At 38.6% G+C, this 24,297-nt stretch overlaps 1 protein-coding gene across 1 annotated transcript in view; it reads right to left on the bottom strand.

Moving 5' to 3' along the window:
• The window catches only part of ST8SIA1 (ST8 alpha-N-acetyl-neuraminide alpha-2,8-sialyltransferase 1), a 122,551-nt gene that overhangs the window by 35,563 nt on the left and 62,691 nt on the right, over positions 1-24,297 (bottom strand). The window contains exons 3-4 of the mRNA XM_062570593.1: positions 19,443-19,552; positions 13,314-13,406 (exon numbers count right to left, since the gene is read on the bottom strand). Coding sequence (XP_062426577.1) covers positions 13,314-13,406; positions 19,443-19,552 — 203 coding nt within the window. The remainder of the gene's footprint in view (positions 1-13,313; positions 13,407-19,442; positions 19,553-24,297) is intronic.

Genomic DNA, 24,297 nt, shown 5'->3' with positions numbered 1-24,297 from the left:
TGCTACTATACTCATGTGAAATGGTTACTCGTTTTAGCATATGATTTGACTCAGAGTCAGAACCTTAAGGGTTCTACCAGCTTCAGTGAGAAGTACAGAAGGAAAATTACTCAAATGCATGAACAGCATGCTGCAGTGAACCTTACAATTGCATATTCACATAGCCAAATGAGTGTAAAATTACTCTATTTGAATTAGAATTGCTTTTTTATACACAAACCTTACAACTCCATCTTTTTATCAGCTGTTAATAATATGGTTCAATATTACAAGCTGTCTACACATTCTGATCTAATTTTCTACTCTAATTCTAGTTGATCAAATTTCAAATCAAGGAAGCCTGAGCTTATTTCATCATTATTCTCCACATATTCAAGCCCTGATTTTTCTACCATGATGTCATACACTTTTCTTTGGAGGTCTCAATACGATTGTGTGTTTTGTCTTGCAATTCAAGGGCACTCTGAAACAAGAGAAAGTGAATGTTATGTACAGAGTGCATGAAGCAGTAGCACCTGTGAACTTTGGTGGAAGTTGCTCTGGTGATCTAAGGACAAAGCTTCTATCAATGTTAATGAATGTTTGTTGCTTTAAAAAGGCATCAAATGCTGAGAGACCACTCTTATTTATTTCTCTGTGTCAAAAGGCAAGCAGGTCTTGTTTGTCCAAGAAGTTTGCAGTGCTGGTACAAGCACACTGATGTATCTCCCAGCCCTGCGGGAGCCAAGGAAGGGAGACAGAGGGCATGGGGGAATGAATTCCTGGCTGGTCAGATGGCTGATGTCACATGTTTGGAGCCTTTCCCAACTTGGGGTCTCTCATACTCTTCCCCAAGGACAACACATATCTGCCAACCTACCATGTCAGTGAGGGCTATTCCTAGCCTGTACACCATCATCTCACAAGAAAAGAAAAATTCATTCTAAAAGGAGTATAAACATTTAAAGAAAATTCCTCTGCTCAAGGACGTGGCAATCTCATTTCCAGCAGTGCCATTCCAAAAGTAGTGAACAGAGCTTGGGGAAAGCTTTCTTCCAAATGACTCTTACACCCTTTGCTAAAGTAAACCAGTAAGAAAATAAAAAAAAAATATATATAGACTTGCCCATTCTTATACCAACAGAAAATACAATCTAACTGTCCAAATGAGATGCAAATCTTTGCAGGGAAGGAGAATATATATGCCATTTTATGTGCCTGCCTTGCTTTCCTTTGGGGTTGTCAGTCTTCAATGACCAGCAATCTAATCCCTCTTGCAAGCACACCAGAAAAGGAAATAAAAAACCTAGCTACCTCCACCTATGAGGTATAAAGAAAAATAAACCACTCATCGGTTTATGCTTATACCATATTAACCAACCTTTATATGCACAAATGATCCAGTAGTGAGTCATATACGAAGGAAGGCCGCCCCCAGCATCTTTATAGCTAAATATTTATCTAAACAAATAGGAGGAAAATAACAATTTGACAGCTGTCAATTACCCAAAATTTCTACAGCAATAAACAAAAGAGCAACAAAATTTAAATGTCAATTGTTACAACTGGATTTGCTCCATTCGGAATAATGTTTCTCTACAAAATAAGATAAACTCTGCTCTACTTGTAGGTGTACTTTCACTGAAAATTATTCTATTTCTGTTATCATACACAAAAGGCTGATCAAGAAAAGTTTTCTCCAACACTTAGAATGACTCATATCTAGCAATTTAGCAGTATCCTGTTGAAAGAAATATACAGGAATTTTTTAAGATTCTGACTCAAACCAATTGTCTTTCTAATCAGCTCAAATTTTGTTTATAACAACCATTTCATGAGTCACAACCTCAAACTCATAGATTTTTAAACTGCATATGCAGCTTAGGGTGACTCTGACAGCTAGAAAATCATTTCAAGCAATGTGTGGATCTCCCAGGGATGTAGCAGCATTTTCTTTATGAGTGGACTGTTTAGGGGTCATTTTAAGGAGTCCATTCATACTTCATGGCTAATGAAGTACACTTAGGCCCTGGCTAAGTCTACACAGCAAGTATCTGTGATGATGGTGCTGAAATGCCTATACATACTGGTACTAAGCTAGATAACCAAGCAGAGATAACCAATTTGGGGTTACACAGATATTCTGATTTCAGCACTAGCTACTAGTGTACCAGCTGGCTAGAAGAGAACTAGCTCTGGTACCTAGAGAAGGTACCAACTACAGAACTGAAAACCCTCCAGTTAAAAACTGTACGAAATGGCTCAGCTTCTGCCTCCCAGCTACTAGCATCCTCTTAATACGCTTTCCAATGAAGAAACTTTCTACACTTCCTTCTCAAAGGATAGGCCACACTTCCAGGACTGATGGGCTGAAAGCAGGCAAAGAGGGCTGCCAGGACCACCTTGCAGCCTGGGAAGATGAGACTGTCCCATCCACATCCCTTCGGATTCTTCAGCTTGGAAGGCAAATCCAGCCACAGGCTCCATATCAGCGCAAGATGATCCAAATCTCTCCACTGAGAGAAAAAAATGGAGTCAGGTTCTTGGTTGGTATAAAGTAATGATGTGGGAGCTACAGTGATTTATATCAGCAGAGACTCTATTCCCATAAAGGGCTCCACAGTGGATGTTCTCTCCATTGGTCATTTTCTTTAGCTTTTACTCTAGGTTCTACCCTGTATTTCTTACTCCATTCTCTTATATTGGGGTAACTTAAAAATACATCAGCCTGAGCAGTGTTAGTTGCACAGAACTTCATACTTGGCTATCTGCATAAGTTCAACTCAAGATGCTTGCTGTGTTACTAGCAGTTTCTAAACTACTTCTGTCCACATAAGCCCTCGCCACTGCAGTTTAGGTAAAACTGCAAAGAAAACACAGAAGCTGCAAAGGCAAACTTGGTCTATTCAGAGCGCGTGTATCTAAGCAAAATAGCTTCATGGACTTAGCTAACCACTTTGCCCTCTCTTTATAACCAATAAGGAAACATTAAGATTTCTGTGACACAGCTCACATTATTTTCAGGCTGACATCTGAAGGATGTCATGAATCACAAGTGACAAAGCTGGTAAAATAGTTAAATTTGAAGCTGGTTCTGCCTCAGAATGCATCTATTCTCCTTTTTTTATACAAAATCTTCTACATTTGTATTGAAGTCTTTTCACTAAAATTCACACTGAAATAATTGCCCAAAATGTTCATTAAGCAAAGAAATGGTTTTGGTAATAAAAAATTAAATCTCTCCAGAGCTTATGTGAATGGAAATATTACATTAATTGTCTCTGAAAACAATACCCAAATGTCAGCAAAAAAATAAAACAGTTCAAATACTTTCCTACTCCTAAAAAATGTTATCTGAAAATGCTTCGTCAGGTCTTGTCCTCAGCAATGGTTAGAGTGCAAAAATAAATACGGAGAGGAAGCTTTTACAGTGCAAGCTCTTGCTGCCCTGCCTAGCAGCAGGCTGCCCAGCTTCGCAGGCTGCCCAGGCTCAGACTCCTGAAGGTCCTGCCGTGCAGCCCAGCAGCCTCTGCAGGAGACCAGCAGCACTGGAGCCTTGCAAGTCTGCACAAATCAGCACAGATTAATTCAGGAATAAAACCACCAGCCTTCTCAGTTGGATTATCTCATTCCTCCACTGTTTAATGAGAAGACAGGCGTTAATTAACTTCACTGCCTCTATGATACCAGTGCTTAACCTAAAGCTTTTGGCCTGTAGCTAAGTCCATATGGATAATTCTTATGCTCCTGTGACTTTCTCCCAAATTTGGAGGCTTTCTTTGAAGTTTATGGCATCACACAGCTGCAGATCCCACTAAAAATGGCATGGGAAAAACTGAAGAGGTGGGAATGCCACAATCTGACAAACTACAAAGGTGTTTTCTGTGTTCTCATTATTTAGGTTGCAGGACACCTTGTATCTTCATTCTTTTTTAAAAAAATACCTGTTTTTTCCAATCAATATCTGAAAAGCTCCAAGAGGTGGGAAAGTGGTAGAAAGATCTGAGTGAAAGCCTCAGACTGCAATGAAAGATTAGCTACCGAAACAGGGATTAGGCACTTAGAAATCATCTGGGATGTGACCTGGAGCAATCAAGGGTTGTTCATACAAGAGACTAAACTGCTTGATCCAACAAAACCTTATGTATACAAGTTGTTCCACTGACTTCAAGGATATTATTAATATACTTAAACATGAAGGAGGTACTTGGGTACACTACTCCACACATCAGCAATATGATTGGACAGCTCTCAAAACAAGCTCTACTGCAGGAATATAAGGAGGAAAAAATTAACTTCCTTAAAAGAGTTACTTGCTCAAGGACCTAGAAAACTCTGCCATTTCACAAGCCTAACAATGGAAAATCAGACAGCTTGTTTTCTTACTGTTTGGCAATGTTGGCAGATTCTTCAATACAGTGGTCTTAAGAAGATAGCAGGAGGGAAGGCGGGGGGAAAGCAACTGTTTTCCTGCAATGGTTTGCCAAGAAAATGAAAATGTGTGAGACAATGTGTTAATGAATATCAGCATATATGGGCAAGCACTAGTGATTCTGGTAAGACAAAAATTTGCAGTTAAAGTGCCTTTTGTGATATAGATAATTATGATTATCATAAAAATCCCCATTTAAAGTTGGAAATATCCAAATGTAAGCATAAAATAATGCATCCTATGTCTCTCCAATTCTACAATAAGAACATATTAGAATTGAATGGTTAAGGACAGAGTGTTGCTATTAACTCAATTATAGGACGTTGACAATTCATCCTCAGTCACTGACCTAACACATTATGGTTCTCTTCTGCAGAAATGCCAGTGAGCCAATACCTTCCCAAAGTTTTTTTATGCAGTCGTTTATTCCTCCTTGAGTGCAGGACTGTGCATTTACTCTTTCTGAGTAGCATGCTATTTATTTCAGTATGTTTCTCTATTTTTTCCACGGTAACTTTGAATTTTAACAGTTTTCAAAAATGCTTGCAGTCCCTTTATTTAGTACTGGCTACAGATTTGCAGTGGAGCCTCTATTCCATCTGCAGATCTGACTATCGCCAGACCTACAACAGAATTTCCTGAGGTCCTATTTCATTCCAGGAATAGAGACCACTAATAACTACTATTAATAATTAATTAATTAATAACTACTATTAATAATAAGGAACCACTAGTAACTACTCTCCAAGTAGATTTTGAATATGTGTTCACATAACTTGCTCACATAACATGAGAGACAGAGGCAAAAAACATACTGAATTCTGGACATATCACACATGCCACTTCACCCATACCAGCAAGGTCAGTGCCGGAAGGATTTAGCTTGGTTTAGTGAAACTTGATCTTGACAACTACTGTCCATAACTTTTCACTTTGCTATCCTGTAGATATTTACAAAGAGTTTATAGGAACTGAAGTTTCCTTAACTGCTTTACAGCTCCTCACCTTTTCCATTTTCCCTCCTTTTAAATAGAGGCACTTTGTGTGCCCTTGCTGTCTGGAACAATTCCTATCACTCACATCCTCTTAACAAACACTAATACCTTCAAGGCTGCATCAGCCAGATACTGAATCATTTGATGTGAATTGCTTCATCCACAGCTGAAATGAAAATGTCTAACAGGCTTCTTCCCTACTCTAGTCCTTTGTCACAGGTATTGTGTCACTGGCCACAGTCCCCCAGTTCATTCTTTATTAAAAATACTTAGTATAAAAATACTTAGGCACTTCGGTCTTCTGAATACCAGGAGTTACTTTCTTTGTTGATTCCTCTCTTCACTGACCATCTGAGCAGCTCTCTTTTAGACTCTTCTTTACTGAATTATAAATTACTTAAGTGTAAATTATACTTACAAAATACATTTTAATACTTCATGATTATTGCTACTTTTCATTGAGTGTTATGCCTTACTCTTATTTCATCCCCTCTGTGCTCAAAGGGAGACAACATTTTACAAAGTAAATTTAACCTTAGCCAAAATAAACCTTAGCTGCCCTGCCAAACAGCCTTGTTAGAAATTTTTTACTGTACTTCTTTTCAAGTAATAGCCTGTTAGAGGCAACATTTTCAGGAATACATTTAAAACATTAGGTTATTTTAGTGCTGTTGACTACTTTCCCTTCATTTAGTATTTATGATTCCCACTGACTGACATACAGAGCAGTAAGCAGTATTACAAGATGCTACTCTATGGATCCAAAGCTGAAGAAAACCATATTATAACCATATGATATTAGCATATGGCAAGAAAATATAAGAAATTCTAACTACTATAAAGAAAGTGCAATTGCACCATTTTCTAACTTTATGCTTAGCTGTACTTCAGTAATATTCTTAAGCGCATAAGTACATTGCAGAAAGGGGAAAACAGATGCTTTTCAGTGTGACTGATCTATTATTACTATTTTGAAAGCCAACTGACATTAAAAAATGGCAGCTGTATATATGGTGCTTAATTCAGATGGATTAAATTCTGTAGGAATGTTTGATTAGAGTGTAAAAGATCCTGTCTCACATACCTCTTCCTATACAGCTTAGGATTTGTAAATCCCTGAAAAATATGACTTTGCGGGGAAAGTCTGCAACTTTTCAAAGGAAATATCGTCCAAATCTCATTCGCAAAATGTGGAGAAAATATGAAGTAGGTTACTGTTTCCACAAAGTCCTTGTAAATCCTTTTCTTTCTTCAAAATACAATATAATCCTGTCCACACTGGAAATGAAGGAGACAGAGGAGGGAGAGGAGAATAAAAGCCATTGATTTAAATATGGCTTCTCAGAAAGTGAGAAGAAACTGAGCTTTCGTCTGATGCACAGCTATAATATCATCAAATTGTCCTAATCAGAGCATGATTTTGTTACAACTGCACATTTCTATTCATCAGTTAATAAACTGCAAAAGGTGATCAGAAATTCTGGATCCTGTTCCAGGCTCTGACTTTGGCCTGACAGTAACATTGGTAAGTCCTCTTCATCACTGCGCTTAAGCTTCTTTCTCTATTAAAACTCCAACAAAAATAGGTGTTCCGCACAGAGTGGAACTGAGGCCTCAATTGTTAACACATGTAGAGATCTAAAAGCAACTTCATCTTAGGTAAAAAAGAAGAAAAAAAGATTGTTTACAACCAAATGGGGCTCCAAGAAACCTCCATATACAGACAGGTTTGTTGTAGTCTGTGGCTTGCCATTAAAAAAGCTGCTTCCCAGAAATTTTCCTCCATTACATTTGGCAGAGATGTTCACAGACTCTTGTAGAATAACATATAACTGGCAGTTCTGTAAAGTGAATGAAAACATTCTTATCATTTTTGAGTGCTTCTCAAATAAACAATCAGAGGTATATTCAAAAGTGGATACTAGGAATGAAAGAAAATCCTATATGTGAATTGCTTAAAGGATAGCAGATACGTGACTTCACAGGGAAAGATCCTCTCTTCCCCTAACTCCTAAAGAAAGGATAAGATAACCAAAAGGGGTTTTCCTTACATTTCTTCTGTTTTTTTCTCTTTCTTTTCTGATCTTTTTCAATGACCAAATTAAAATGCAGCTACCCACGAAAGTAATATATCATTTTTACATGGAGACATAATCAAGAGAAATTATGATATACTGTTTCCACGAGTGCCAGCAACAGGGTTTAGTATTGTCCATTTGTTTAACTAAAGACTAAGAAAACTTTTATCAAATTAAATAATTGCCTCAATTCTGTCTTTTTATTCCTAATGGCTTAAGCCAATTGGACTCAAAGTTGTCTTCAAGAATGGATCTAGAAAAGATTATTAGCATGCAATAAGATGCAGGGAGAACTAGGAAGCAAATTTAATCCCACCTAAATTCCTTGGGAACCTAATAAACAACAGTGATATTTAACAGACATTTCAAAGGTTAAGGGGCAGAATTACTGCATTTGTTACTCTTTAGTATCATTCCTTCATTCCGCTTCAGTGAAAGAAACTAGATGCATTAAAAACATCTTCAAACCTTACAGAGATCAAAAAAGTGAATTAATTTACTGCAAAAAAATTATTCTGATTCAGTGATTGAAGTCCATCTGCAGAGTGCAATAGCTGATCCTAAATCCAGTCCTTAGCACGTTTCAGACTATTTCCATCAGCACTCCTATACAACTGTTGACTCACTTCACTCTAAAGACTTAAATAAAAACATCCACATTTCCAAAAGTGATTGATACCACTTCAACTAATCCTTCAGTTATTTCTTTATTCATAGCAACAAGATGCACTGTAGTAGAAATGTTGCAATAGCAGACAAAAGGATCCCTTGCACCATTACCAAGCCTCTGACAGTAGCCATGCAGGCACTGCACCGAAATTTTCATAATGAATCTAACTATGGTAACCTCCAAGGCCCTAAAAGCACACAGAAATGACCCAGTTCTCATCCCAGTGAACTAGCTTGCTGACGTGAGGGGATACTGAACAGGGATGGCACAGCTCAGCCTCCAAGTCCAGCGAGGCAGGCTCTGGGAGCCTGCCTTTCCAGATTACAGCCCTTCATCTGCCACAGAGGAGAGCTCGAGGTGGCGAAGGTCACCTAGCTCACCGCTCAGCACCAGGGCTCTCCTCTCATGCTAGAAGAGCAGCTCTAGTCCACGCTATTCTCCTACCATGGACTAGTCCACTTTCCAGCAAGGAGGGCTCAGGAACTAGGGGAGTCTGAGCTCTTCCTTTGGGCCAGAGTAGAAGTAGGGAGAAGTTTCTCCAGGGGTAGGAGATCTCATTATTCATCATGTAGTGAGGCTTGCAAGGACAGTAACTGAGTCCCAGTTCACAATCCGCTCTGCTCCTCAAGCTGATGACAGCAGCAGCCCACTAAGCAGCTGCACTGAAGTCTGCTCTCATTAAGGTGCAAGGTACGTTTTTTCAGGCACTATCACTTACAAAACACAGCACCCTGAAAGGAGAAAAGTTGAAAAGATTCACACAATTAACTGATTATTAGATTACATCTCAAAGATAGTATCAGTAAGTGCATGTTACATACTTCAGGGGCTTCTGCTAGTTTTAATAATGCTGAATTATAGTAACTAAAAAATGCTACCATATTCATCATGCCACTTGCTAATGAGATTATTCCTACACAGGCCACAGAAACACAAACAGCTTGTGGATAAAATACTCATCAACAAACATCAATAGATCTGAAACCTATTCAATAGAAACCATCCATTTGGACTACAATATCCATATTAACGATGATAAATGTCTGTATAGGTTAGACAGAGTAAGCAGATATGACAACTACAAAGGAAGATTATTAACCTCCTTGGCATTTGTTTGCAGATGCAGTTAAAAGTTTAGACAGAAGGTAAAAGGGCAATATTATGTTATACTTGCAAAAATTGCTGAAGATGGTAAGAAACCATCCAAAATATATTTGCTAGAGTTTGCTCCTTTTAAGTCACGCAGAGTAAGTGACTTCAGAATCACGTAATATCCACATATCACACAGAATAGTAATTCTTTGTATTGCTTCAACCAATGACAAAAGTTTTGGACAAAGATCATTACTATTTACTTAAGAATTTTTGTGTCCATGTGTGATCCATAGACAAGTCACTTTCCACAGTAGTAGGCTCAGAATACAGAAACAATTGTCATAAATGATATTACACAACACCCCTTGCTGAATTTTTCGTAGAGCCTAAGAATGGCCATATTCACATCACAGTTCTAGCTACTACACAGTAGCTAGTGGTGACCTATAGCAGTTTTTAATGGAAAAAATATAAGATTCAGAACAAATACTGAATAATCTCTAGATACAATGTCTTGGCTGCTAGTATTTGGAGGTGAAAAAAAAAGGAGCTATATAGAAAACAAATTTGTTTAATGCCCACAAAACAGGCACGGACGAGTCAACTTATCCTACAGAAAAGGATAAGTCATCTAGGATGGTAGGGGAATGAACTTGAAACACCAAGAATGCCAACCTGTTTGCAGTCCTCAGTTTGATTAAAGTGATGGGGTGGGGGCTGTGGTACCCCCACAGTAGTTTTAAGCAACATTTCAATCCAAATTACATCCTTAAAGCAAGGCTGAACAAGGGAGTAAGTTTAGGCTGTAAAATGGCAAAAGAAGTTTTACACAGGCAGAAAGACTGTCAGTTCCAATATTAATTGAAGGGAAATTCTTGTGAAATATTTTGGGCCAAAAAAAGAAATTGGGGCATTCATCACGAGTCCCTCTGCCAGGGAAATTTCTATCATACCGCTTCTACTGCCAGTACTCCTGTATTATACGAAGCAAGGTTTTCCCTATTTGGAAATTCTTCATCACTTTTCAAATCCATCTGAGAACAGAGCATAATATTTTTACAAGTGAAAACTGCTCTATCTGCACAGTCATATCTCCTGCTGAAAAATGAGCAGAAACTTTTAAGAACTTGGTCTTTAATTCTTTTATTATTAGCTGCTGCCAAAAGGTTTGCAAAAGGCAATATTCAAAAGGTATCATTAAAGTCAATGTATTCCCAGACACAGTAAATACTAAAATCTTGACTCCCATGTCATATTTCTGTTACATTTACAAATTGGCTCTAGCGGGAATATCTAGAGGGAAACAATGGTAGCTCAGACGCCACTGTGCAATGGTTACTGGCAACAATTTTGTTTTCCAAAGGCAATCACTCTAGTTTTAGAACATCACAAAAAATTGCCTCCACATCCCTGGTATAAAATCTTTGTCCCGTCCAATATGCCTAATCGTAAATTATCTGGTAAGGATAAATCTTTTAGAACGATGAATGGTGTTGCAGGACCAATTCACTAAATCTGCCATAACACACTTGAGAGATAATTGAGATGTCAAGCCTCATCAGTATCAGCCTGCTTAGAGCAAGTACAAGAGGAGAGTGGAAGAATAATAATCAGTAATACCATTATGTGAAGCTAGTTAACTTACAGCTTAGAAACAGATCTGTATCAGTCACCAATCTGAAAGTCCTTGAATATTGTGGAAGCCTGACTTACAAGCAATCTTAATTCTTTAAAAAGCTTCTTTTCATAGAAATTGATTATTTGTTGAGAGAGTAGCAGTCTTTCTTAGTATTTTAACTTCCAGACTTGCACTTTCTTCTCTTGTATGTTCATGTCTGACTCCAGTTTAACTTGCAGGGGGTAAAATAATGAGTTTGGAAAGCATACAGAAAAGGTCAATAAAATAAAATACTATAATGTTCACTCATGTTTGCAGAAATAGCCAAAAAAAAAAAAAAAAAAAAAAAAGCTCCCAGCCTAAGAGGAGGTTTCTGCTAATTTTCAGGAATTTGTTCTCTCTCTCAATAATTGGCCACATAGGTCCTTATCTAATCAATAGACATGCATATACACCTCACAGTACTTTCTCATCAAAGCTCTTGTTTAATAGTTGATCACGCACTCATGAAAACTCATTTTGCAAACAAGATCATTTCCTATCCTGCTTTCATCCCTTCCTCAATTGCTCTTTTTGTATTTCTCTCTTCACCTACTCCTTTGTTTGAGATCCAACTTGCACGAAGTATCTTCTCACTTTCTACCCCTGCTTCTTCAACCACGTGCTCACTCTCATCTTATCCTCCGTGCTGAATAATTCCATAGTCTCTCTAGTTTAGCTCCAAAGTAAAAAAATTCAACCAACTCTAATAAACAAAAAAAAATTTATCCCAGTTTCCTAAGAAAGCAAGGCTTGTATGATCTATGTCACTGAAATGTTTTTCCCTTTCCTCTTTTCCTTTTCCTTTTTTGTTCAAAAACATTTACAGTGGAGTGAGTTATTACTCCTTTGGAATTACCCTCTTCTATTCCAGGCTTTGAAATTTTGAAAGGGGGGGGGAAAGGGAGGTGAAGATCTATGAGTTTAATAAACCTCTGCCTTGACAACTGTAATGTCCTTTATAAGCTTCATATTCCCCAATACTCCCCTTCATTTTATCCAAAATGCCACAACAAAATGAATCTTCTTTCCCTGATGTGATGTTCTGGTCATTTCATCCCACTTTTTAAACATCTGCATTAGCTCTGTAGCTTCCACAAAATTTCCAGATTCCCTGTCTTCAATCCCACTGCTCTGAGCAGATCCTTTTTTTCATAGCACTACCTCTGCCGATCCTTCATCCTGCCAATGATGCCTGTTTCGCTTTGCTCTTATGCCACAAGCACGTCGGTCTGTGCCTTCTCCTATTCAGACAACCTCCGCTTGGAATCAGCTCTTGAAGTTGATTACTCCTCCATTTCCCTCTTGCTCTCCCTCTCTTTACCATTCTGTCAAAGACCATCCCTAGAACTGGAGAACCCTTCAATTCCTGATAGAGAGGAAAAACATTAAACTAAATTTAAATATCAAGAAATATGCATTTCCATGTCTATTTTGTGCCTTTCTCCTCTTTCTTTTATTCATGTTATTCATTTGCTTTTCTGCCCTTTCACAGTCCTTCACCTCTCAGCACCTGCATTACACTTCTTTAATGCCTAATCATTTCCTGTTCATTCTCTCAGTTCATGCCTTTTTTCTATGTTTTTCAGTGAACATGGCAGGTTACTACCAGATTTTATTCTGTCTGCGAACAGCCTACCACATCCTAGGTGATAAACAAATAACATAGCAATTAAAATTCAGCAAGGCAAAATCAGAGAGATGGCGTTGACATTTTTTGTTTGTTTGTTTCTTCCCTTCTCTCATCAGCAACTGACATTTAGAAAAATTCAACCAGCTCTAACAAACAAAAAATTTTTATCCCAGTTTCCTAAGAAAGCAAGGCTTGTATGATCACAACCTGTCAATCAGTCTTCTCCTAATAACTTTTGAACCCGTAAGCCAATATCAAACACATAATACCAAGAAAGTAAGAGCCCGTAAGTTTCGCAGAAATTATCAGTGGTGGAGCAAAGAGAAAGTCAATTCAGCATCTGCAGGAAAGGAAAGGGGATTATAACAGAGTACCTTAAATCACTGTGGGACCAGCAGCCAGCTGGCCAGCAGCAGAGGAGTTTGGGCCACCCATCAGTATATGCCCAGCTCACAACTAGCCAGAGCACATGATGGTGCCTGCCTGGCTGTATAGATACAAGGAGATAGCTGGAAGCATCAGTGGAGAATGGTAGAAGAAAAACTTGTAAAAAACAGGTTTCCTTAGTTTCTCTGCTTACAGTGAAAGGATCTATAAAAGGTTTCATTTCCATTTATTTCACCTAACTGCAATCCATTGCTTATTTCATCTTTTCCTGGATCAGAACATAGTTCATTGTAAAAAACAGAACACAATGCACTAATATCTATAAAACAGAGCAAATATTTTCTTTTTTGTTTCCCCTGTTCAGAGAAGAAACAGCATGTTCTCTACCTTTTCTGAATTATACTGGGATTTGCAGTCACCAGCTGGGTTTTGGATCCAACATCCTTGCTGTATTCACTGGATAGAGGAGGAAGGTTGCATCTGTAGACAGAAAGACATTCAAGATTTTAAATGACATTCAGGACTGATAGCCTTCGATCTCAGGCTTTTTTAAAATTTGCAGTTTTCATAAAAAGCCAAGCAAGCTGACAGAGAATGTAAAAGTAGTAAATACTGGACCTAACCATGGATGGTCCCTGCACCACCACATCTATAAGCACAATCGGACTTTTTTTTTTTTTTTTTTTTTTTTACCAGATTGTGGAGAAATATATGGATAAACCATTTTATAGAGATAATTCTACCTAACTATTAAGCAAAAAGGAAACCACAGACTTGGCATTTCTGCCAGGCTGCTAGACCGACAAGCTGTGGAAGTAAGAGCGTATTATTGTAAAAAGCAACAACTTCTCTCAAATTCCTTTAAAGTTCTGTTTTTCACCCTGTTTCACCTTGTAAACTAGGTATCAGGCTCCAGTAGGTTATCACCCTGTAGTATTATAAGCATTAGATATGTTCTTGTAAACAATGAGCCACTGGAATATTTAATATCACATCGTGGAGTATCTTCAGTGTGCCACAATTTATCGAGAAACAGAGAAAAATTGTAAGTGGCTCTTTAAATGTCTATATTTCAGCTTCTCTCACAGTCTTGTTCTGGTGGGCAAGGTGATAACATTAAGAATACAAAGGGACTAAGCAGATCTACTCTGGAAAGTAGAGAGACAGGACTCGGAAGAAAATGCCTAAATGCTCCATAGTAAATACACAGGAGAAGGAGCAAGGAGTGGAAGATAATTTCCAAAATACATTCAAACAGTATCCAAGCCCATGCCTTGCTACAGCAATTAAAGTCAGGAGAAATCTACTCTTTATATAGAAATTACACCAAAAATGAGTGTTGAAACAACTGTTTTCATTTCAAATCTGACCAACTTTTTAAATCAAACATATGAAAAATATTTTTAATTCCTAAAGAGCAACACTGAAACCAAGATTTTCAGAGAAAAGCAGATGTTCACAATTTTTCCATGAAAAAGATTTGTTTAACGCTTTTTTGCTGAAAACGTTTTTTTGGCTCAACCATCACCTCCAATTTTTAAGTACAAACGTCAAATCAAAAAAAAAAAAAAAAAAAAAGTACTATCCAACCAGCTTTGCATGCAGTGATTTCACTGTTTTTTCACAGCACACTTCCAAAAAAGGCAGCCCAGAGAATCAGAGCATGACATAAGGACAGGCGAGGGGCACACGCAGGTGCAAGCGCCTGGCTTGCTCTGCTCCCGCCGAGAGCACGCGCGCAGCAGAAGGCGCAATCCAAGCGCAGAGCCAAACAGCCCCTGCTTGCTTGAAACTATGCAGACGACTGCACGCAACCCACCGGCCGTGAGGCCGCAGTGTTTAGAAAGGGCAGGCAGCGGCGCAGAGCACGGTTATTTCGTATTCAGTGCATCTCCTCCTGTTACCAGGGCGACACAGGTTGCTCTGTTGCGGGTCTCACTCCTGTGCAAATCCACCTCATTTTTCGCACCAGCTTCTCCACTAAACTCTTTAGCGCTCCCCTTGCGGGCAGCCAGCGTTCGGAGGCTGGCCGGCTCTCTAAATCGGTTCTCCGGCGCACGTCTGCCAGGGTCAGTAATGAAACCCTTGAGTCTAGCAACGACGCATTTTTATTCGAACGGCACGAGGCCCATTTCCTACACTAGTCAGGAGCGGGAAAGCGAGCTCCAGTTCAGTTTCGACGGCATTCTCCAGGGCTCCTGTTCTGGCGTCGGCTGCCATATGCTTCCGCTGCGCCGTGAAAATCAGTCTGCTAACACAGAGAGCCATTACTTGCCTAGCAGTTGCTGCCTGTGGCAGTATTTTCACTAAATTGTTGAGTGACTGGCTCCATGCGCTTACGGCAGCAGAGCGCAGCAAAGCACAGTGAGCTTTTCAAGGGCCGGACCGCAGCTCTCCGAACCACGGTTTTGTGCAATGGCATTGCCTGGAGAGGGCACTACTGTGCACATAATGCACTCCCTGCAATTTTTATTAATGCAGAACATGCCACATTCCCTAAGGAAGAAAAATTTGCATGGCTTTGCATACAGTCAAATATCAGCTATCAAAACCATATTCTTAAATTCACATCCAAACGCTAAGAAAATGCCAAGAGAAGGACAGCAAAGTGCTTTGTATATGGAACATAGATGAACACACACATTCACTGAGAATAAAAGCTTTCTCCTTTGCTTGACTATGTTTGTTAAGGCATGCATAAAAGCATTGAGATCTCAGTTGGGGAACAGCTTCTAGTTCAGCCTACCACAATTTAAGAGGAGCTAGACAACTTAAAATGAAGCCAGACAATAGGAATCAAAATAAGAGGTTTCAGAAAATACAGTCACTGAAAAAAGACTAGAAGCATATGGAAGGTTTAATTCACAGAAAGAGTGATGAAAGTCTTAAGAACTGAGAAAACTTTTCATTAAAATTAAAAAACAAAAAACAAAAAGCAAAAAAGAGTGATTAGTTGTTCCCCGCATATGTGCTGGGTAGGATACAAATTAATCAGATTAATACTATTTGGAAAGGTTGTTGAATTGTTTTCAGCAGCAGTTTTCAATGGCAGGTCAAACAAATATTTGTGAAGCAAGATATATATATATATAGGTAATCTTGCCTTAGAGCAGAAATATGGAATAGATGGCCTTCACCAGTACATAATTTTATGGTCTCCAATTTGAATAAACTCAAACTCACAGGGCAAGCTTTTAAGAAGCCATTTTTGATTGATGTTTACTTAAAAGCAATGTGAAGGACTAAGATCTCTCCCTAGTTTTCACCATCTGAACATCTGAATAATGAAATTTCTTTCACAAACTAGTCCCACATGCATTATTTAAGCTGATCTAATTCATTTCATCAGTAAATTTAATTCCCAGCTTGTTCTGCATGAAATATTAAGAAATGCCACAAGTATCCAGCAGGGAAATCAGCTGGTCAAGGAACCTCTTGGCCTTTCAGATAATTTTCTTAATCTGGTTAGCTGAGTGCTGAGTGTTATGCAGGTGAAAAAAACAACAAGAAGCAATAGAGTCATTCTAAGAAATGTGTATTTTTAATTGTCTTACTCTTGGCTCCTGGTACTGAGAAGCAAGCACGTGAATGTGTGGGAAAGAAGGAAGTACCAGGACAATGTTCAAAGCCAGCATTTTTTACATGAATGGAATGGGAAAAGTGGAACCGAACAGTCTTAGGTATCTCCTTACTCAGTCCTAAACTTTGGGGTGTGGGGGGAATTAATCAATGAACCCAGCAATCCACGGGCACCTTTCTTACATCTGAGACTTTTCAGCTCAACAGGTAGCAACAACTGCAAGAGTGAACTGAGGGGGGAACTTCAACCTTTACAAGGCAGCAACAGCTCTTCTGGGTTTAGTCCAGAGAAAAAAAGTCCATGTCCAACACATATAGAGAAAACAGGCAATTTGGCTGGGCAATGACATGCTCATTTGGTAGATGTTATTTAATTACCCCTTTTAGAATATATTATGCATGCATGGTAAACAAACGGTTTAATCTGCCTTGGTGGGAAGTAAAAAGGACTAATTTTAACCTTTAATGTGCTTTTTCCAACGTTCATTTTTATTCCTTTGTGGCACCTGTGCCACATGTTTCTCTAGACACCCCCCAAAGCAGGACTGTATTTAACAACCCCAGCTTTGCCTGGGCTGGTACGTCTACATAGCACGGCGCAGCACTAAAATATAACAGCTTGGCTTCTTCAAAACAGGCTAGCCACATTAGGACAGTGAGCTACCAAGACTCGCCACTAGTCAATTCAAACATAATGACAGGCTGCTTCCAGTTTTGGAACAAATTCAATATCCAACAGGTCAGAGACTTCTCCCTCTCTCCCCACACTGTTTTACAGTGGAGAAAAACCCTCTCTGCGGGAGATCTGGCCATTGGGAAAAGGGGAGAATTATAAGGTATAGAAATATTTCTTCACAATCTAATGCTAAGAAAACGGGATTCCTTTGTTTCACATTCTTCTGTCAAAATACAGACAAGAATGCCTCCTTGGGCTTAGTTCCCAACATTTCTCTCTTAAAGTAAATATTTGCAGGAAGGGCAAATCAAAAATTTTACTTAAAACTGAGGATTACAAACCTGAAAAAGGAGCTGGTGTCAAGAGGACAGCCTATTATAACCACACTAACTAAATATATAGACCATGTGGTCAAAAACCTTTTTCATTGTATATGTAGTGTGCTGTGCCTTAAGGGCTGAAAATTGCTGCTCTTTCAATCTGTATGTTGGTACAACTGTGTTTGGAGAAGATGCTCAGAACTGGGTAAGTTTAAACTCATTAATTAACCTTAGTGATTACAATATATCAGAGAAGATGGCTGCACTCTTATGACAGAGTTTATGGAAATATACTTCAGTGAAACCAGAAACAATGTGAACAGAAGAAAAGAGCAATGGCAAAAGCTGGCATGGTATTTTACATTGCAGAAATACTTAAAAGATATCACATATTTCTTAAGAGCAAAAGAAAGACATTACGCAAGTCATTATTGTGCTTTTTCACTCTCAGCTCTCAGATTATAGAAATCAGATTTAGGAAAGATCTACTAAATCCTATCTTCCATATGCCATAAAAATATTTTCTCCCATCGGTATATTAGCTTCTACTCAAAAGAACTGAAACATTTTCCATAAATACGACTGCATATGATTAATACAATACAGCCTGCAGACAACTATTGAGATTTTGCAGGATTTTCTCTATCGCTTCTTTCCAGTTCAAAAAAAGTTCTGTACAGATGATGGCTGCTTTACCCTCCCTGGAGAGGAAAATGATTTTTCTGATCAAGCTACAAGAGCTGCCTTAAAAAAAATTTCTATTGTTTTTCTAGCTGATTGCTCCTACAGTATTTCAATTTTCCACTGCATCTAGATAACATTACCATCATATACCCTACAGTTTCTTATACTTAGTCTCCAGAACACCTAAGGAGTTTCACAGTAATGGCAATCAGCTCACTGAGTCCCTCCTGTGCCTTATATCTTCTCTTCAGTGCATGTTTTAAGTATATGTTTCCTTTGTCTTCAGTTTGCTGTATTTCTTTGCTTTAAGTCTGAGGACATTTTTGGTCTTCAAGATGCAAACCAGAAACCATGGTAAAGCTGCTTGGTTTTGAGTAAATTTGTATGGTCTTACGATAAGCTATCAAAATCTAATAAGGGGACTCTCTAACTTGGTTGTTAATTAGGCATCCATTTCAAAGCCCTAAGAAACTCCATTTCTCATCTTTTGGGAAGCATTCCTCCAGTCTTCTCCCCCACCTTTCTTGTTCATGTTGAACACAAAGGAATTCATTTTCTGTCTTTCTTAAAGAATGCAGATCCAGCAAGTGCCAAATTCAGTCAAGAAAGCACTATCTGGTTCAACATCCTGCTTGACAGATTCTAGTAACTTCAGAATGACAAGGGTGAAAGGGAATGTGAGGAATTCAAAGAAAACAGTATTAAGGAAAAGGGTTTAGCCTTTTCTCGGTCAATCAGAAATTATCTTGAAGGAAGAAAAACATGGAAATATTTTAGCCTGTTCCAACTTACTTCTTGAGTCTTGGCCTATAAATCAGTACTTCCTCATCCTGAGTTTAACGGGTGTCAGATGATGGTATTTGCAGTTCTAGGGGACAGAGCACACCACAGGATGAGACCCTGTCTAATACTGTGTAATGAAAAAAAAAAAAAAAAAAAAAAAGCAGCTTTCAATTCCCTTTCCGTGACATTGGACAGTCTGGCACATCTGTAATGCATCCATCTGCAGATTTGCCCACAATGCACACATTTGCAGAAGCCAGTCAAAACTGTCCCTATTGTCCGTATTGTCTTTCCTCACACTTTCACCCATATCACTTGTGTAAAGCATCCTGCAAAGGCCATAAAAGGAAAAAAAGAAAAAAGAAAAGAAAAGCAAGGGAAATTATAATCAATTAATCACAACTGAATAGCTATGAAAAGCAAGAGACTTCGCAGGGGGGAAGGGACAGTGTGTCATTGAGGATTCTGTCTTACCGCATGACAAAATCTGCTCGATCTATTTGTTTGCCACAGCCACTCTTTTTCAGAATCCCACCGTTTCCCACCACGGAGCATTTCTTCAATGGCAGCTGCAAGGGTGTAGCCTAGCAACAGAAAACAAGGGCGGTTTTTACAGAGGAGAACACATACCATCTTTGTAACAGTCGCTCCTGGAGAACCTAGGAGGCTGGCAGAGCTCAACGTGAGGAAAGAAAAGGGAGAAATAGGAGCTAGGAAAAAAAAAAAAAGTATAGAAATAAGCTGATATACAGGAACAGGACTGTTCTTATCCCCACTCCTAAAATCAGAATGCAACAAATAAGTAATGGAAATATAGCAATATTTCTGTAGAAGCAAAACTGCAAAGTTATAAAGTCCTGATGCACTCACTGACCAAGACGTGCAGTAAGAATGTACCTTCTATTGAAGTTGCAAGAACACATGGGAAAAAATAAAAAAGGCTAGAAGGAAAAAACCCATGAAAGTCACCTTCTTGAGCTCATATACAGAAGACAGCTCCAGGGAAGGCAGGCAGGCAAGCCGGCAGACACAAGGAACAATATGATCGCAGTAGGTTACTGGGAGTCAGGAGTCACCCTGGCTCTCCTCATGGTTCTGTCGCTGGGACTGGTCACTCTGAAGCCTTAGGCAAAGACATTCAGAGTTTGACAGCAGCTGTCCAGACATAGCATAAATTAAAATAGGATCATTTTAACTGTATAGGAGCCCTTGCAGCAATTTAGCAGTGCATCAAGGTGCAAGGTCAAATTGCCATGCCATTGGAGGTCAATACTGCATCAAATACAGTAACATATTAGATTTGTATAGCCTTCTTCATTCCAGAGGATCTCAAAACTACATGTGGGACATTTTCCTGTCAGCCTCCGAGTTGTTCACCTATAGAAGGGTTAGGACAGTCATTTAAAAAGTACACGGTAGTCTCAAACATCAGTGTGGTCCAGTATGTTAATAAAAAAATAAAAATAAGAAAGTGAAAAGGCATGAGAATTCAAAGCAATGTGATATTGTTATGAGCACAGAATGTGCCTACAATACCAGAGTTAATATTCTGCTCATGCAAAATTTTTGCAGGGATTTTTTTTTTTTTTTATTTATCAAACCTGCCAAGACCTGACTTTGCAATAGAGACAGAAGTTATTGCGTCAGCCTACGAGAATGCAAATGCCACAGAGGCTGCAGCATCACAAAGCAATTATTCTCTCCTGGAGGACAAGTTAGAAAGGTGGCAACACTTATCCTCACTTAAATATTGCAAGACATGGACAGAGCAACATCTAACATTACACAATGTATTCACCAGACCTTACAACAGTGTACATAGTCCAGAAAATAGACCCAGCATTACCGTATGAACTTTGTACTTGTTAAGACTTCTTTGTCATACTGTCAGATTTCTTTTCTTCCTTACACTTACCTGGGTTTTGTTTTTATTTATTTCCTCAGCATCTGGGTTCTATTTCGCTGGTATAAAGCCACAACCCGCTTTCTTATGAAATGAATTAAACAATTTGGTATATCTTAATCCTGGACTAACATACGCTAAGGCAGAAAAATCAGTTTTAGTTTCCTGAGGCCCAGCTACTGCTAGGAATCCAATGATAGCACAGTGAAGCAACTGCATCCTTGTTCTGCATCTGCCTTCTCAAGAACATTTTTTAATTTACACATTTATTGAACTAGAACCATATCTTGAAATTCAAAGGACATCTCATTTCAGAGGTGACCCTGACCAAATGAGAGCCCACAGGCTCCGTAAGAGAAAAAAATGCGAGGAAATGTAGAAGGGAAATAAATTTTATCAATAACTGTGCCTTTTTTATTCAAGGTATCTCAGAGACAAGACAAGACTGTAACAAAGCACAGACAAAGGTGGCACCCATTAATTCTTACATTTAAGAACTGGACATTCTGTCATGTAACTCCCAGCTTTGGTACATGTTGAATGGCTTTAGCCCCTCCCAAAATATACATTTAGGAGTTACTAAATAATTAAAAATTCTGTAGGCTGCAGAAAACATTAGACATTACTTGAAATGAATTGCTGTGCTTCAGGGGAGAGCTATCTCCTGTTGTGCTTAAAGATAACATTAATTTTTTATTTACATACAAATACTTTTATTTCCAAAAGCACATGAAGCTTTGAAACTCCTGCCCAAGAGTAGCCCAAGAGACAGAAGGACAATGTCAGGGCTGATAGGGTGATTTGGGAGAGCCAAAGGAAGGTCTGCCAGGGCCTTCCAGGAACTCTGCTTTGAGCCTGTTTGTGCAATCAAACCATCCGGTCACGCACAAATCATGCAAGTCCGAAACTCAAGTGTTGCCCGTAAGCAAGCACGAAACACATGGTTCGTTTGTCTTTCTGCAAAAGGCAAGGCTATTTTCTGCCTTCCGAGAAACAGGCTACTGGGCTTTGAAACCGTCAGGACATCACCATCCTGTAACCTACTTAGGAGCAGCAGACCCCATCACTGCCAGATGCTGGTGCGGGTGGCATCCTGATCTCCCCTCCAAAGCTGAAGGATGCTCATGGGATGCACAGCATGGACAACGGCGCTCAGACTCACTCAAGGCTTTACCTTTTACTCTGCTACTTCCCATAAGCATTCAAGCTCATTCCTTCCTTTGGGCTATCCTTAATAGGAGATGCAGATAGCTTAAGCAAAATTGCAATATAACTAACCAGGAGGAAGCTCCAGCTCTAATAGGCAGTAGGACTACCCGGCTTGTCGCTCTCTTTCCACACTGCTACCGGGTTTTCGGCACGTTTCCCCACACCCTCTTGCTGCTCGTACTGCCGGAGCACCATGGAGTGGATATGTCTCTGTGTAGCTTTCTGGCCACTTCTCCCTTTTGCCATTTCCACTACCAAGGGCTCTGCACATCCCTCAGGATATGCAGAGCACCCAGTTAGCAGCAACAAAGATATATGCATGTCAGTCTGTGTACCTCAGGTTAAATTTAATATTAAATTAATTGTCCAAAGCTGAACTTTGCCATCTTCTTTCTAAAGGTGAGAAACATTGAAGATGGACAACATTAATGATCTGGTTTTTTAACTTGTGTCAAGTGATCTTCTGCCATCTTCACTATATGGTGATCTGTTTGGATTTTTTGAACACAATATTGGAGTTGAAGAGTTAGAAAAACAATACAACTTGCTTGGGAATTTAAAGTTAAACAGTTTTTACTTTTTTGTAAAATAATCTCAGGCATTACTTGTAACTTCAGCAGTAGATCATTTTCAATCAAAAAAAAATATGTTTTTTAAATGATGGTGCTGTTTAGAGAGAATACTATATACTAAGTTTTCTTGCCAAAATTTTCTTGTAGGCTCATATTAATGACAAAGCATGTTTCACATGACTTATAAAAACCTTCTAACACTTCCCCTCTTTATCTTCCAGAATGCAACTGCTAAGCAAATTTTCAATTCTTGGTTAATATCATACAGCAGGGACTCAAGTGCCATTTATGTTAAATGATCACAAAAAGCTCAGTTGCTTTTCTCCTTAGAATTAGAAAATGGTCTGACAAATGCTTGCTTTGGAATCTAAAGCTGTAACAGAAGTATTTCTATTAATATTAGCTTTCTGAAGCTGTGTGGCTATTTTCATTGTCATTTCATTAACACATTTGTTATTCTCTTCATTGATAAAATTTTACTGAACAGTCAGAGTCTTGTGGGTGGACTAGAAAAAATAGCACAGCATGAGTTTATCTAGCTTAATCGAAAAAATGCAAAAATAAGAGGCCAACCCACACCCTTTTTTTAAATAGTCATTAAAACTTACCATTAACTAAAAAAACTCTACATGTTGGGAATGAGCTGGATGACTTCCCCTTGAAAGTAAAAAAAAAAAAAAAAAAAAAAAAAAAAAAAAAAGTAACATCTTTTTAAAAAAGTTATCTCTTCAAACAAAACTGAGACAGAACGGCCCCATTTTTGTCTTATTTTCCATAGCTCAAAACTATGAAACTCCACTTACAATCAATTAAGATGCTCTTGTTCATATTTATGTAAATGAGAGAAGAACCTCCACATCCCGCTATGAATTCAGTGACAAGTAAGTACACAAAGCAATAGATTAAAGACTCCCAATTGAATATGGGATTAATTTAACAAAGCATCTATCCAGCAATTCACTGATTTGTTTCATCATTCATCTAAGCAGAAATAAATCATTGTCATCAGTTTAAAGTATATTACACAGTACTAACAAAATATAATTTATTTTAGATAATGCTGTTCTAATTCATTTTGATTTCATTGTTAGATTGTTAATGCATTAATTTTTGCTCGCTCGCTGCCAAAGACTTTAATCGGCAACCAAGTCCTTACCGGGAAAACAAGAAAAAATGTAGTGTTCAGCCTCTAATTTAATGCTAAAGATGTCGAAAACACTGAAAGCATTCGGAAAATAGATTACAATAAAAAGGCTTTTTAAATAAGCATTTTTGAATTTGCAAAGAATGTTGTGTTTTTGCATTCTCATGAAAATGACAGAGTCCCACTATTTTCCTAAGGATCCAGTGAAACCTCAGGAGTTAACCAGAAGCCAAATTCATCCCTTAATATTGTTTTTCTGCATGTTTGTATAAGGAAGCAGCCGACACTTTAAATGATAGTTCTCTCCTTGCGTCAGCCGCAGGTAACAGGGCTTTCGTTTTCACACTGTCAGACACAGGGCGGGTGGCAAATGCTCCTTGTTCCCTTTTTTAGTGTTTACAAATCATCTTTGGTCTGTTGGGCCTTTTGTTCTTCCTACAGAGCTGTCAAGCAGGGAGAAATGATGGCTTGAAGGCAACTGGCTCCAAAAAAACCTCTATG

The sequence above is a fragment of the Rhea pennata genome, chromosome 1 (genome assembly GCF_028389875.1).
Source record: "Rhea pennata isolate bPtePen1 chromosome 1, bPtePen1.pri, whole genome shotgun sequence".
Lineage (NCBI taxonomy): Eukaryota > Metazoa > Chordata > Aves > Rheiformes > Rheidae > Rhea > Rhea pennata.
This window is presented reverse-complemented; position numbering and strand designations above follow the sequence as displayed.